Source organism: Cebus imitator, unplaced genomic scaffold (assembly GCF_001604975.1).
Source record: "Cebus imitator isolate Cc_AM_T3 unplaced genomic scaffold, Cebus_imitator-1.0 Scaffold316, whole genome shotgun sequence".
NCBI lineage: Eukaryota > Metazoa > Chordata > Mammalia > Primates > Cebidae > Cebus > Cebus imitator.
This window is the reverse complement of record NW_016107631.1, coordinates 2,452,053-2,467,371: the sequence shown is the minus strand read 5'-3', so window position 1 is coordinate 2,467,371 and position 15,319 is coordinate 2,452,053. Positions and strand designations below refer to the sequence as shown.

Genomic DNA, 15,319 nt, shown 5'->3' with positions numbered 1-15,319 from the left:
CTACACCTTGGTTTCTTCATTTATAAAATGGGGACAGCAGTATTGCCTGCTTAAGGCACTGCTGTGAGATTAACTCGGTGAAATGATAGTGATGCAGTTTACTGACTACAGGCAGCACTTTACAGAAACTCAATCCTCACAAGGTATGGTGTAAAACACCACCTGGCACATGAGAAGCATATCATATGTATTAACAATTATTATTAATGTTGGATGCTCAGATCAACACTATGGCACATGGATGATTATCCCAATCTACAGATGAAAAATGTAAGAAACAGATCAACTAACTTGTCTAAAGTCACCAGCTTCCAACTGTTGGAGCTGCAACTCAAACCTGGTTCTATCTGCCTCTAGACCCCTTTCCCCAATGTCTGCCTCCATCATTCCAGACCATTCTTTTAGAGCAAGACTCCACTTCTCTGAATCCCTTTTCCCACTCCATAGTGTCTAGCACAGGGCAGACATTCACAAACAATTTGTTAAATCCACAAGTCTTCTCATATCTAGTGAAAACCACTCCCCAAGAGTCCCCACATCTGGGCCCCAGGAGTCCTCTTCGTTACCTGTAAGGAAAGGCAGAAGCTCACTTCGTGTTCTTTCGACACCAAGGGCCAAGGCGATGGTGGAGAGCTTCTTGATGCTGTTGAGGCGAAGCTAATTAAAGAACAAGAGGAGGAAGGGAGAATGTTAGAAATCCAGACACATCAGTTCTGACAGCTCTGAACCCAGTCAGCCCCTGGAAGCCTTGCTTGGTTATGTGTGAAGATATTCAATAATAATTTGCCAAACAGCCACCAAGAGACCCTGTGACCTTGAGTGAATTAAATAACAACAATAGTAGTGGCAGCAGCCACAAACGCAAAAGCATCCATTGGGTCTTATGGAGGCGATACCTACTCAGTTGCACTTTCCAAGACCACTCTGCTTAAAACTGTACCCCCTCTCCTCCCCTCCCCTCTGCTTCATCACCTTCTCCTGTACTTAGCACCACGTAACATGCCAACGCGCCGGGCTTTAACAGCAGCAGCCACGTTTATAACATGCTTAGACTGTGCCAGGTTTTCAGCTAAACACATCCACACACCTGTACCTCTGTCACTAGCTGGAGTCACACAGTGCCTCTGAGGTCGGAGCTATGTGTAAGTCTCATTTTATAGACAGGGAAACAGGCTTGGAAAACAAAAGTCCCCTCTCAGGGTCAGGGAGCCGAGATGGCATCGAGCAGGATTTAAAGCCAGGACTGCTGGCTAAGTGATTATAAAACAACAAACAACACTCCAGCTTGGGCAATAGCGTGAGACTCTGTCTCAAGAAAAAAAGAAAAGAACAAACAATATGATAATAAAATGACTATAAGAACAAGAGTAGCACTAGCAGTAGTAATAATACCACCAGTATAGGAGGCTGAATAGCAATCTCAAAAAGTTATGTCCCAGTGATGAGCATGTTAAAATAAAGTCTTTGCAGATGTAGTTAAGTGTGTCCAGGTAAGATCATCCTGAATGGAGAGTTAGCCTTAAATCCAAGGATAGTGCCTTATAAGAGACAGAAGGACAGATACACACAGGGGAAGGCAGGCATGTGAACACGGGGGAGAGACCAGGTGATGCATCCACAAGCCGAGGAACACAAGAATTGCTGGCACCACCAGAAGTCCTAACTTCCAGTGAGGCAGGGAATAGGTCTCCCTCAGCGCCTTCAAAGGAATCAACCCTGCCAAGACCTTGATTTCAAACTTCTGGCCTCTAGAACTGCGAGAGAATACATTTGCTGTGTTAAGCGACCAAGTTCGTGGTGATGATTTGCTGTTGCAGTCCTAGAGAACTAATATATTTGGTTAGCACACACAATAGATCTCACACCAAGCATTTACATGTTGGGACCTCATTTGAACCTCTAGATCCTAGAAGAAAAGCATGGCTAATATCCTGTTTTTACTACTTTGGAAAGTGAGGCTCAGAGAAGTAAAGACACCTGCCCAGGCAAGCACCCAGAGAGTCTGGGATCCAAGCCCAGCAGCTCTGACTGCAGTACACTGTGGAACTCTCACCTCGTTTATTCATCTCCACCATGAGGCCTCTCCTATTATTAACTGCTCCCAGGGCTGTCGCAACAATGCAGTGAGCTCATGAGTGTAGGAGTGAGAGGAAATGCTTTCTCAAGTGGGTGAGTGACTGATGGTCACACAGGGGACCTTTCTTCCTGGATGGAGAGGCAGAACAGGTAGGGCCTGGGTGAGGTGAGGAGCAGGAACTCCCTGAGCCTGTTCTGTTTTGAGCCCCCACGTAACTAAGACGAGGTCTACGAGTGACTAAGATCCTGTGTGAGTTAGGTTCTCCGGTCCAGGAGTTTAAGAGTATCTTTGGGATCACAGATGACGAGCATCTGAGGAAGTGTTGTGATGGTCTCTCCTCAGAAAAATGCACACAATAAATCTTTGATACAGATGGTCCCAAAACTCACCATCCTAGCATTAAATGGACCTGAGGATAAAGTACATAGCAAACCTGCAACTGATTTTCAGCTAAAAAATACAATGTATATAGAGACAGATTAAAAAAAAAAACAAAAAAAAAACACAAATATGGCAAACACTAACAATTGCTGACCCAGGGTGTAAGTATAGAGGTGTTCATTGCACTAGGATAGAGGTCAGCAAAACTTACTCTGTACATTGCCAGACAGGAATTATTTTCAGCTTTGCAAACCGAACTACTGAACTCTGCCTGTCCGGCACTGAAAGCAACCACAGAACCAGAACTAGAGAGGCAAACAGGCATAGCTGTGTTCCAATAACTTTATCTACAAAAGCAGACAGCGGACTGAGTTTGGTCCATGCACTGTGGCCTGCTGACCCTTGTATTAGTCTTCCAATGGTATGCATGTCTGAAAGCTTTCATAATAAAACACTGTGGGGAGTATTGACCTAGTTGCCTATTTCTTTCCTCTTTGTTTTCTCCAAGTTGATCTGTGTGTTCTTTTCTCTGCTGAGCTATGGGGAAATATACATGAGCTAAGGCCACAATAGGCGAGCAGCAGCCCTGAGGACAATGAGATGCTGCAGGGAATAATCACAATTCATAATCATAATGCAAGAACGACAGTAACAAACATTTATGGTCTGCTATGCTTGGCAGCATTTCAAGTGATTGACATGGATAATTAACACACTGAATTCTTCTAACTGCTCTGAGTTATGTATTAGTAGCATCCCCATTTCACTGGCAAGGACACTGATGCACAGAGGCGAGGCTGTCACTTACTGGAAAGCAACAAAACCAACAAAACTCAATTTCAACATCATGCTGTCATTTAGACAAAAATGTTTATATCACGAAGCTTCCATTAAAAGCAAAGAGAACAGGGTTCAGAGAGCTTCTGGATAGCAGAACATGCAGCGACTCTTGGAGGGTGGCATGCCCAGGGATGGCATGAAAGCTCTTGCCCCTCCCGTCGTAGCTCACCCTATGGATCGCTACATCTGTATCCTTTGCAGTGTCCTTTATAATAAACCAGTAAGCATAAGTGTTTCCTGGAGTTCTGTGGGCTGCTCCAGCAAATTAATCAAACCCAAAGAGGGAGTCATCAGAATCCCAACCTGAAGCTGAGGATGCCCAAGACGTGGGCCCATGACAATTAGGCTGCTCTCCCGTGGCAGAGAGCCCTTTCCTTCCACTGCTGTTCTTTCATATTCTGCTTTTGGTTTCACTAAAAACATTTCTTCAGGCAGACAGCATCATTAACACTCGAGAAAGGTGGCCTAGGGTGATACTACAGGGCTGCACTGTCCAGGTTCAAGGCTAGGCTGCTTACATAGTAGCTGTGGAAGCCTGGTCAATCCTTGTATCTTTCTGAGCCTCAATTTTCTCATCTGTGAAGTGGGGATGATAATACCTACCCTCAGAGAATTGTCTTGAGTACAAAATGACATACTACAGGGACACCCTAGCACCAGGGGAAGATTAATAATGGCAGGCGTGAGCCAGGCACGGTGCCTCACACCTGTAATCCTAGCACTTTGGGGGGCTGAGGTGGGTGGATCACCTAAAGTCAGGAGTTCAAGACCAAGCCTGGCCATCATGGTGAAACCCCATCTTTAAAATAATAATGATAATAATAATAATGGCAGGCGTGGCAACCACACCTCACTGACAGCATCCTGATTTTGTTCAGGTTATTAGAAGGGCATGTGGCAGCTGGTCCACTGATGTCTTTTTCCCATGACAAAACAATAACAGCAAATATTTCCATCGTCTTTACTACCCCCAGACTTTAATGTTTTAACTCATTTGACCCTCACAATCCCATAAGGGAAATACAGAATCCCCCATCTTATGGCAGAGAACACAAAGGCACAGGGAACTTAACTGCATACAGCTCACTCGTGGCAAAGCCAGGATTTGAACCCCAGCCACCAGGTTCTTAACCAGTACCATGGATTCATATTTGCTGCTTTTTCTTTTTTGTTGTTCTTGTTGTTGTTTTGAGATAGGGTCCCACTTTGTTACCCAGCTGGAGTGCAGTGGCGGGATTGTAGCTCATTGTAGCCTTGACCTCTTGGGCTCAAGCGATCCTCCCACTTCCGTCACCCAAGTAGATGGGACTACAGGCATGTGACACCAAGCCCAGTTAGTTTAACTATTTTTTTTTTTTTTTTTTTAAAACGGGGTTTCACCATGTTGGTCAGGCTGGTCTTGAACTCCCGACCTCAGGTGATCTGCCTGTCTTGGCCTCCAAACTGCTTGGATTACAGGCGTGAGCCACCATACCCGGACTTTTTTTTTTTTTTTTTTTTTAAGACAGAGTTTTGCTCTTGCTGCCCAGGCTGGAGTGCAACGGCGTGATCTTGGCTCACCGCAACCTCCACCTCCCAGGTTCAAGTGAGTCTCCTGCCTCAGCCTCCCAAACAGCTGGAATTATAGGCATGCACCGCCACACCTGGCCTTTTTAACTTTGTAGGGATGAGGCCTCACTATGTTGTCCAGGCTGGCCTCAAACTCCTGAGCTCAAGTGATCCTCCCACCTTCCCCTCCCAAAATGCTACGATTACAGGCATGAGCCACTGCACCCGGCTTTGGTTTGGTTTTGTTTTTGTAGAGGGGTGGGGTGGTGCCATGAATCCCCATACTAGGTCTAATAATGAACAAAAATTTTGAAACAGGTGAACATAAACAACACTAGATATATGTATAATAGCAAAAATGACATGTGAAGACACTCCTGATTTCCTTTGGTGACAGTCACAGGTTTTTTTTTTGTTTGTTTGTTTTTGCAGCCCAGGCTGGAGTGCAGTGGCGCAATCTCGGCTCACCGCAACCTCCGCCTCCCAGGTCCCAGTTCAAGCAATTCTCCGTCTCAGCCTCCCAAGTAGCTGGGATTACAGGCACACACCAACATACCCAGCTAATTTTTGTATTTTTAGTAGAGATGGGGTGTCACCATGTTGGCCAGGCTGGTCTTGAACTCCTGACTTCGTGATCCGCCCCCCGCCTTGGCCTCCCAAAGTGCTGGGATTACAGGCGTGAGCCACAGTGCGTGACCGACAGTCACAGGTTTTGCTAATACTACCTATGATATACTATTGTGATATTATAATTCATAGCAGATGGGAAGTTAAAGGTATGTTAGAGGTTAACGAAAATAGATGTTATTTTTCCCATCCAAATTCATGGACCTGCCTGGGAATTGCAGATGAGCCTCAAGTTAAGAGCTCCTGCACTGGGCTACACTGCTGCTCATAACCCTTGGTTCTCAGCTGTACACCTGACCCCTGGAAAAGACACTTCTGAATTGCCTCTGCATCTGAATGTGACTATAAGACTAACACCTGGCCAATAAAATCCAGGTGGAAATAGTTTGTGCAACTTATAGGGATGGGGGTCCCTCCTTCCTTTCTGGAATAAAGCTATAATGTTTGGGGCTTCAGCAGCCAACTTGGGGACCTGTGATGGGGGTCCCTCCTTCCTTTCTGGAATAAAGCTATAATGTTTGGGGCTTCAGCAGCCAACTTGGGGACCTGAGGTAACCTGGGGAACAGGGAGGGTAGAATGGAGGACATAAGCAGCTTACGATGGTAAGAGCCTAGGACCCTGACACCATGAAGTGCCACAGCAGCCTGGACTGCCACCAGTCATTTTGGTCATCAGTCAGAAATAAACTTCAAGCCCATTTACGCCCCTGTTACTTAGAGTTTTCCTACTACTTATAGCCAAACTTAACCTCAATTAACTCAGTACATGACCTAGTTCTGGGCAGAGATATACAAGCAAGTCTGCTGAGGAGATTCCAGGACAGATTTTCCTCCTTAATAAAAGAGAGGAGGAGGGGAAGAACCTCTCTGTCCTAAGCTGGCCCCTGCTTTTAGTACAGTTTTACTAGGATAGCAGATGCTGCAGGAATCTTATAACCAAAATAGGCAAGTCAAAAGACAGCACTGCTGTGATATCTCTGAGTTGCTGAACTTGCTCTATGAGAAATAAAAAGAACCCTTACTTGATTAAAAAACTCTTGGTTGGGGGTCTCTGTAACATTCCTGATAAAAAAGCTATTAATGTCATCATTAAGAAACCGCTGCCCATGTCATAGCCCTAGAAGTCCCTGTGCACTGACTTTCTCCCAAGTGTGTCCCCTCCAAGCACCTGCCACACTTGTGATCTTGTGAAATATAGATTTGGTCTTCATCCCCATTTCCTTGCATACAACTCCTCAAATCCCTGGACTCCCTAAGGTGCTTTTTGTATGTTAATGTTGACTGACATCTTCAGAATGGGGTCCATGGTCACTGGAAAGACACTTAAGGAAAAGACAAAGGCATGATTAGAGGGTTGGGATTTTCAGCCCCACTCAACAACCTCCAGGGAGGGGAGAGGGGCTGAAGGTCAAGGTGATCACCAATGGCCAAAAGGACAGAGCCTGGGAGCTTCAACATAGCTGAACACACAGGGGTTCCCGGAAGGTGGTGCACCGAAGAAGGGCATGGAAGCTCCAAATCCCTTTCCCCATAGCTCACCCTGTGCATCTCTTCATTTGTATTCTTTAGACTATCCTTTAAAATAAACTGATAAACTTAAATGTTTTCCTGAGTTCTGAGAGCTGCTGTAGCATATTAATCAAACCCAAAGGCAGGGTGGTCATAGGAACTACAACTTGAAGCAGGTAGATCAGAAGTTCTGAAGGCCCAGACTGGCAACTAGTGCCTGAAGGTGATGGTCAATGGGCAGTTTTGAGGCCTGAACCCTCAACCTGTGAGATCCGACACTGACTCCAGGTAGTGTCTGAACTGAACTGAAAGGACACCCAGTTGGTGTACGCTACAGAACTGATTGTTTGCTTGGTGGTGGTGGTGAATCCCTCCCCCCCACACACACATTTAGTCACAGAAGTCTTCTGTGTTATTGATTGTTGTGTTAAGTAAGAGAATAGGAATTGGGATTTTCCAAACAGTCCACCCATATGGTTCCACAACAAGACTTACCACCACCCTGGATGGGACTCTCTGTGTCCCAGCAGGCCTCAGAACAGAGCCTGGTCTACATAAAATCCCCCTTTCCACTATATGCACCTGTGGAAAGGGGACCCACCTCTGCATTCAACCCATAGAGCCTTCCATAATACGAATGCATACAGTATAATTCAACCATGTAGTATGTCCTCCCTTCACAATCAGAATCAAAGCTAAGGCCTTACTCTGGCCTACAAGGCCCAACACAATCTGACCCTAGTCTACTGACCCATTCTCACTGAGCCTGGCTTGTCACAATGGCTTCCTTGATAGTAACCAAACAAACAAACAAACAGCCACGTGTATTCCCAACCCAGGCCTTAGCACTTGCTGACTTGCTCCCACGTGATTCTCCAGATGCCCCATTTCCTCAGGTCTGCTCAATACCCCGCATGTGATTATTGTAGGTAAACCAGCACACATACCCGCATTGCCACTGTGCTCTAATTATTCTATACATCTTAACTCTTAGCCCTCCCCAACATACACAGGCTGCGCATCCCTAATGCAAAAATCTGACACCTGGGGCCGGCTATAGTGGCTCACACCTGTAATCCCAGCAGTCTGGGAGGCCATGGCAGGCAGACTGCTTGAGTCCAGGAGTTCAAGACCCGCCTGGACACCACAGTGAAAGCCCATCTCTACTAAAAATACAAAAAATTAGTTGGGCATAGTGGTGTGCACCTGTGATCCCAGCTACTCCAGGAGGCTGAGATGGGAGAATCACCTGAGCCCGGGAGGTCGAGACTGTAGTGAGCTGACATCGCGCTATTGCACTCTGGCCTGGGCAACCAGAAAAGCAAAACAAAAACCAAAAGTTGACACCCAAATCCTCCAAAATCCGTAACTTCTTGAGCTCCAACATGATGCCACAGTAGAAAATTCCACACCTGGCCTCATGTGACAGGCTGCAGTCAAAACACAGGTGCACAACACAGTTTATTCAGCATTCTTAAGAACAAAGACTCCTAGCCCACTTCAGGGGCTGTGTTTAACAGGTGACACAGGTATTCTGGTGATGCTACTGTGCTACACTATTTCTTCACTGTACAAATAGTGTGTCATATTTTTTCCTGTTATGTATTTATATGTAAATAAATATAAGAAAATGATTGTTTATCAGCAGCATATAAGTCAGGAATGATGGTGACGCCAAATACCAGACTGTTCACATGGGTGTCTGAGATAGTGACACCTTTGGTTTCTGATGGCTCAATGTATACAAACTTTGTTTCATGTACTAAATTATTTAAAATATTTTATAAAACTACCTTCAGGCTATGTGTATAAAGTACACAGGAAACATAAATGAATGTCAGCAAAAAGGCCAGTGTGGCGCAGGCAGAGAGAATGGCAAAGTGGTGGAAGGTAAGGACTAGATTAAGTGAGGCCTGTGGGCCAGGGTGAAGGCTTTGAAGATGGGGGGTGGGGGTGGAATTGCAAGACTTTGAGTATGAAGTATGGGTTCTGACGTAATTTTTTTTTTTTTTTTTTTTTTTTTTTGAGACGGAGTTTTGCTCGTTACCCAGGCTGGAAAGCAATGGCGCGATCTCGGCTCACCGCAACCTCCGCCTCCTGGGTTCAGGCAATTCTCCTGCCTCAACCTCCTGAGTAGCTGGGATTACAGGCACGTGCCACCATGCCCAGCTAATGCTTTTTGTATTTTTAGTAGAGACGGGGTTTCACCATGTTGACCAGGATGGTCTTGATCTCTTGACCTCGTGATCCACCCGCCTCAGCCTCCCAAAGTGCTGGGATTACAGGCTTGAGCCACCGTGCCCGGCCGCTGACGTAATTTAATTGATGAAGGATCCTTCCTCTGGCTGTTGCAGGGGTTGGGCAGGAACACTAGCCCTGTTGAGATGTCATTACAGAGCACGCAGGACCAATGTTAGCATAGGGGGGAAATGTGGTTAGAGTCAGGACATGTTGAGGGGCTGTTGGGATTTGCTGGTGGGTGATGTAGCAGGAAGAACTGAGGGTAACTGAGGTCTGAACCCCCGCTCTGCCAGTTTGCTCCTTGTGTGCCCCTGGAGCAGTACTTTCCCCTCTTTAGGCCCAGATTCCCCATTTGCAAAATGGGGATAATGATGAAGAAATCAGCATGTGCCTGGTTGTGAAGATGCAGTGAAATGGGCCTGTTCAGTGGCTGCCTCATAGTAGGCGTTTACTAAGTGATGGCCTCATTCAGTGGTTATGAGAGCTGAGCATCCTCCCACTCCGGGACTTTGTGCCAACTATTCCCTTTGCCTGGCCTGCTCTTCCACGACCTGTTCATTTCATTCAAGTCCTTGTTCAACACCACTTCCTCAGAGAAGCTTTCTCTAATCTCCCTATGCAACACAGCAGCCCCGGCCTCAGGTGTTTGCTGTATTCCCCGTACCTGTCCTATTTGTTGTTCCTTTTTTTTGGGGTGGGAAGACAGGGTCTTGCTATCGCCCAGGCTCTCACTGCAGCCTCGATCTCCCTGGTTCAAGAGATCCTCCCACCTGTCTCCTGAGTAGCTGGGACCACACACCTGTGCCATCACACCAGCTAATTTTTTTGTTTTGTTTTTGAGACAGTTTCACTCTTGTCGCCAAGGCTTAAGAGCAGTGGTGCAATCTCGGCTTACTGTGACCTCCGCCTCCCAAGTAGCTGGGACTACAGGTGCGTGCCACCATGCCCAACTAATTATTTTTATTTTTTATTAGAGATGGGGTTTCACCATGTTGGCCAGGATAGTCTTGATCTCTTGACTTTGTGATCCGCCTGCCTCGACCACCCAAAGTGCTGGCTGGGATTACAGGTGTAAATCACCACATCTAGCAATTTTTTTTTAATTTTGGTAGAAACAGGGTCTCACTGTGTTGCCCAAGCTGGTTTTAAACCCCTGGGCTCAAGAGATCTTTTCACCTGGGCCTTCCAAAGTGCTAGAACTGGCCAAGCAAGGTGGCTCATGCCTGTAATCCCAGCACTTTGGGAGGCCAAGGCAGGGAGTTCAAGATCAGCCTGGCCAACATGGTGAAACCCACTCTCTACTAAAAATACAAAAATTAGGCAGATGTGGTGGCAGGTGCCTGTAATCCCAGCCACTCAGGAGGCTGAGGCAGGAGAATCACTTGAATCCAGGAGGCAGAGGTTGCAGTGAGCAGAATGCAGAGTTGCACCACTGCACTCCGACCTGGGTGACAAAGTGAGACCCTGTCTCAAAAAAAAAACAAACTAACTAAAATGTTATAAATAGGCTTAAGCCACAAGGCCAGTAACTTTTCTGCTTAGCAATTACTGCCACTGACATAGATCTACTATCTCTCTCCCATACTAGAAAGTAAATCCCACAAGGGCAGCAGCTTTGCTGTTTTGCTTCCCACTGTATTTATGTTTAGTATCTAAAACAGTCTGGCACACAGGAGGCTTTGATAAATATCTGCTAAACAAATAAATCAAGAGTACAGGATTTCATATCCCATGTTCTTTCTAGTGTCCTCAACTGTCTCAGACACAATTAAAATATCCGGCATATGAATACAATCAGCAACTGTGTGTCTGTCCCACCCCAGACTCTATTCCTCCCTCAGGTCCTACTTCCTGTGGTATTCTATCCTGGCTCCTCCACTTCTCAGCTGCATAGCTTTGGCCAAGTTATTTACAGTGCTTTAGTTTCCTCATCTGGAAAATGTGGACAAGGACAGGATCTACTTCAAAGAGTAACTGATAATCCAGTAAGATCGTCAGTGTTATTCACTCCTCTGTACTGTATGTAGCATAGAGCAAGCACCCAATCATTTGTTATGCAGATGGTTTAAGTCAGAGGTTGGCAATTTTTTCCCTGCAAAGGGCTACAGAGCAAATATTTTAAGCTTTGAGAGCCAGACCATCTCTGTTACAACTATGCAACTCTGTGCTGTAGCACAAAAGTAGCCATAGGAGCTTTCGGACAGATGAACACCTGGTGGTTCCTGGAGGGTGGAATGCCCAGGGGAGGGCATGGAAGCTCCACACATCTCACCCCATATCTCACCCCACATGTGTCTTCAACTGTATTCTTTCTTTGTAATATCCTTTAGAATAAATCGGTAAGCTGCCCAGCTCTGATCCTGGCACAAAGACAACCCCCTACAAATGTTTGCTGGTTAGTGAATAGATGGATGAATGAAAGGAAGGAAGAATGGACAACTGAAGGAAGTGATCCTGGAGTTAAAAAGCCAAAAAACTGGGCCAGGCACGGTGGCTCAGGCCTGTAATCCCCACACTTTGGGAGGCCGAGGTGGGCGGATCACGAGGTCAGGAGTTCGAGACTAGCCTGACCAACATGGGGAAACCGTGTCTTGGGGAAAAAAAAAAAAAACCGGCCAGGTGCAGTGGCTCACGCCTGTAATCCCAGCACTTTGGGAGGCCGAGGTGGGCGGATCATCTGAGGTCAGGAGTTTGAGGCCAGCCTGGCCAATGTGGAGAAACCCCATCTCTTCTAAAAATACGAAAAAAAATTAGCCAGGTGTAGTGGTGCATGCCCAGTTACTCAGGAGGCTGAGGTGGGAGAATCACTTGAACCCAGGAGGTGGAGGCTGCAGTGTGCCAAGACTGCATCAGTGCACTCCAGCCTGGGCAAAAGTGGGAGACTCTGCCACAAAAAAAAGAACTATGACCATTACACATCTGCTCCCTCTTCTTGGGAGGTTCCTCCCCACCTTCTTTCAGTCTCTTCTCAAACTCTGCATCCTCAGAGGTGCCTTGCCCAATTGGCCTACTTAAAATGCATCTGCCCGACCCAGCTTTATAATCGCTGTGCCCTCAGGTGTGTTCTCAAACATCATCTCAACAAGGCCTCCCCAGACCACACTTCAATACTGCATCTCCTATTTCTCTTACTTTTCTCCCTGACACTCATCCCCATGTAATACAGTATACTCTTTGTTTACTGTCTGTCTTTCCTCACTACGAAGTAAACTCCCCAAGGCTGGGAGTTTTTGTCTGTCTTGTTCCCTGCTATACCCGTGCCCTGCACAGAATAGACACCAAGTTCAATATGGATTCACTACCACAACATCCTGTTTGTTCCCTTCCCATCACTTTTCACACCATAATCTATTCAGTTCTGTTGGCCTGTTTCACACCCAGATCCTGTAGAGCAACTGGTGTCTCCACTACATCCCCAGTACCTGATACACGCCATGTGTTTACTGAATAAAAGAATTCATACGGCCGGGCACAGTGGCTCACGGCCTGTAATCCCAACACTTTGGGAGGCCGAGGTGGGTGGATCATGAGGTCAGGAGTTTAAGACCAGACTAACCAATATAATGAAAACCCATCTCTACTAAAAATATAAAAATTAGCCAGGTGTGGTGACATGCACCCGTAGTCCCAGCTACTCTGGAGGCTGAGGCAGGAGAATCGCTTGAACCTGGGAGGTGGAGGTTGCAGTGAGCCAAGATCACACCACTGCACTCCAGCCTGGGCGACAGAGTGAGACTCCATCTCAAAAAAAAAAAAAAAAAAAATTCAATACAACAGTCCTATGAACTACATAATTATTGCCAATCAAGAGAAGAGCAAACAGAGGCCTAGAGAGATTAACTGACTTGTCCATGTCAATCAGTGAGAAGTGGAAGGGCCAAGAGTACAACCACAGCCTGTCTGCCACCAGAAAGTGACATACCAGGAACTTAGGAGGTGGGACCCACAGTTTTGTAGGTGCACTTCTTCAATTTTATAAATAGGAAAACTGAGGCCTTAAGGGAGGATGGGACCTCTTTAATCACCACTCCCAATAAGTGCAGCTAATATTCATCGGGCCCTTATGACAGGCCTGACAGCATTCTACTTTGTGTCATAATTCATTCAGTCCCTCAACAAGGTCCTCCAGCAAGACGAGGACTACAATTAGCCCACATTTTATGGAACATAGAGGCCAAGAGCGGTGAAATAATTTGCACAAGGTTACACAGCGGGTGGGAGGTGAGCCTGAAGTCCTAACTGTTTTCAATCCCACACCACCTTGTGGGCCACCTCATCCCATAACCAGAAATGTTCATCCGGGCCGGACGTGGTGGCTCACGCCTGTAATCCCAGCACTTTGGGAGGCTGAGGCGGGTGGATTGCTTGAGGTCAGGAGTTTGAGACCAAGCCTCGCCAGCAAGGCAAAGCCCCATCTCTACTAAAAATACAAAAATTAGTTGGGCGTGGTGGATCGCGGTAGTAACCTCTGCTACTTAGGGGGCTGAGGCGAGAGGACGACTTGAACCCAGGAGGCGAGGCTGCACTGAGCGAGATCGCGCCTCTGCACCCCAGCCTGGGCGACACAGCGAGCTCGGTCTCAAAAAAAAAAAAAAAAAATTAGAAACGTTCATCTGCTTAGCAAAGCCTTCTCCCCCTATCCTGGTCAATGGGAGGATCCGGGGGTGGGGAGGCAGCTTTCTACAATGTAATTCGCCCCTACATTTGGCTAGTCCCCACTTTTGGGGGGGGTGTTTCTGCGTCCCCCTCCTCTTAGGACACCTAAACCAAAATAAGAGGCGGAGGAAGAGCAGGAATTGCGATGGCAGGCCTTTGCCTCTCGGTCCTCACTTGGCCCAGGAGTAGAAACCCAGAAAAGAAAAAAAAAGAAAAACCTCTCCAGGTCCCGATCCACCAGGCGGCCCTCCCCCACCCGGAGCAAGTCACGCGAGCCCCGCATCCCCAAGGGGCCATTCGGAGGCCGCCGCCAATCACGGAGTCCTCCTCTCTCCTCTCCCCAACCCAGCCAGCCGAACCTCGCCCAGGTCGCGGCCTCCCAGGACCCTGGGCCACCGCGCGCACTCGGCAGGCCCGGGACCCTCGAGGCAGGCGCTGGCCCCCGCCCTCCGCTGGGTCGACACCCAATCGGGGGCGCCGTCTCAAAGAGTCCGGGCACCCGGAGAGGTAAGAAACGCACACTGATTGGCCGCCGCTTCCTTCCGCCACTCCCAGCGAACGTTGAGTCTTCGCGAGTGCAGCTCGTGCCCCAAGGTCCCCCTCCCCATCTTCCCTAAGTCCCCCGTAGCCTCCGGACCTGAACATCCTCGTTGCGGAGTTCGTCTATGAGCACCGCAATGGGGTACAGCGAGTCGTCGCCGTCGGCCGCCGCCATCTTGGCTCCGTCCCGTTCCTATCAGACTGCGGCCAGCGCTATGCTGAAACCGGGGGCAGGGCTGGGAGGAGGAGGAAACGCGCGCGTGGGGGCGCCCAAGCCAATTTACAGGGGCTGCTCCATGGTCATTGGCCGCGCTGCGCCGGGCTAAGCCCGCGTTTCTTTGGTCCAGACTAGTGAAGTCCCGCCCATTTCCCATTTGCCATTGGTCGATTGAACAAGATTTGACTAGTTTGAGCCTAGCAGAGGGAGAAGAAAGAGGAACTTAGCGGTGTCCTAGCGACCAAGATTGTACCCGCCCTCGTCTCCGCTAACAACGACCGAGACGAGCAGTTGTCTGTAGCCAATGAAGGGCGACATGGGGAGGAGGCTAAGCCTGCCTTTAGGTAAGTCCCGGAGAAGGCTTCTGCGCGTGCGTCGATGGTAATACATGACGTCATGTGGGGAGCGGTAGGGTGTGCAGGTTTTGGGTTACCAAGCCGTGGTTCCATTGGCTGGCGGACTGGCCCCCCCGCGCCTTTGCGCGGGAGGAGGAGGGAGTGAGACTTTGTATTTATTTTATGCCAAGGCCTAGAGAATGGAGTGACTTGCCCTGTTCTCTCTCTCTTTTTTTGCTTTTTTAAAGACATTGCCTCGCTGTGTTGCCCAGGCTGGAGTGCAGTAGCGCGATCTTGGCTCATTGCCGCCTGGACCTCCCCAGGCTGAAACGACCCTCTGGCCTCAGT

The 15,319-nt window shown here is 47.9% G+C and overlaps 1 protein-coding gene across 1 annotated transcript in view; it reads right to left on the bottom strand.

The window, feature by feature from the left end:
- Nucleotides 1-14,880, bottom strand: part of PPP2R1A (protein phosphatase 2 scaffold subunit Aalpha) — a 35,011-nt gene extending 20,131 nt beyond the window's left edge. Inside the window, exons 1-2 of the mRNA XM_017503917.2 lie at nt 14,517-14,880; nt 567-657 (exon numbers count right to left, since the gene is read on the bottom strand). Of these exons, the coding sequence (XP_017359406.1) occupies nt 567-657; nt 14,517-14,594 (169 nt within the window). The 5' untranslated portion in view covers nt 14,595-14,880. The remainder of the gene's footprint in view (nt 1-566; nt 658-14,516) is intronic.
- Between the last annotated feature and the right edge of the window lie 439 nt (nt 14,881-15,319).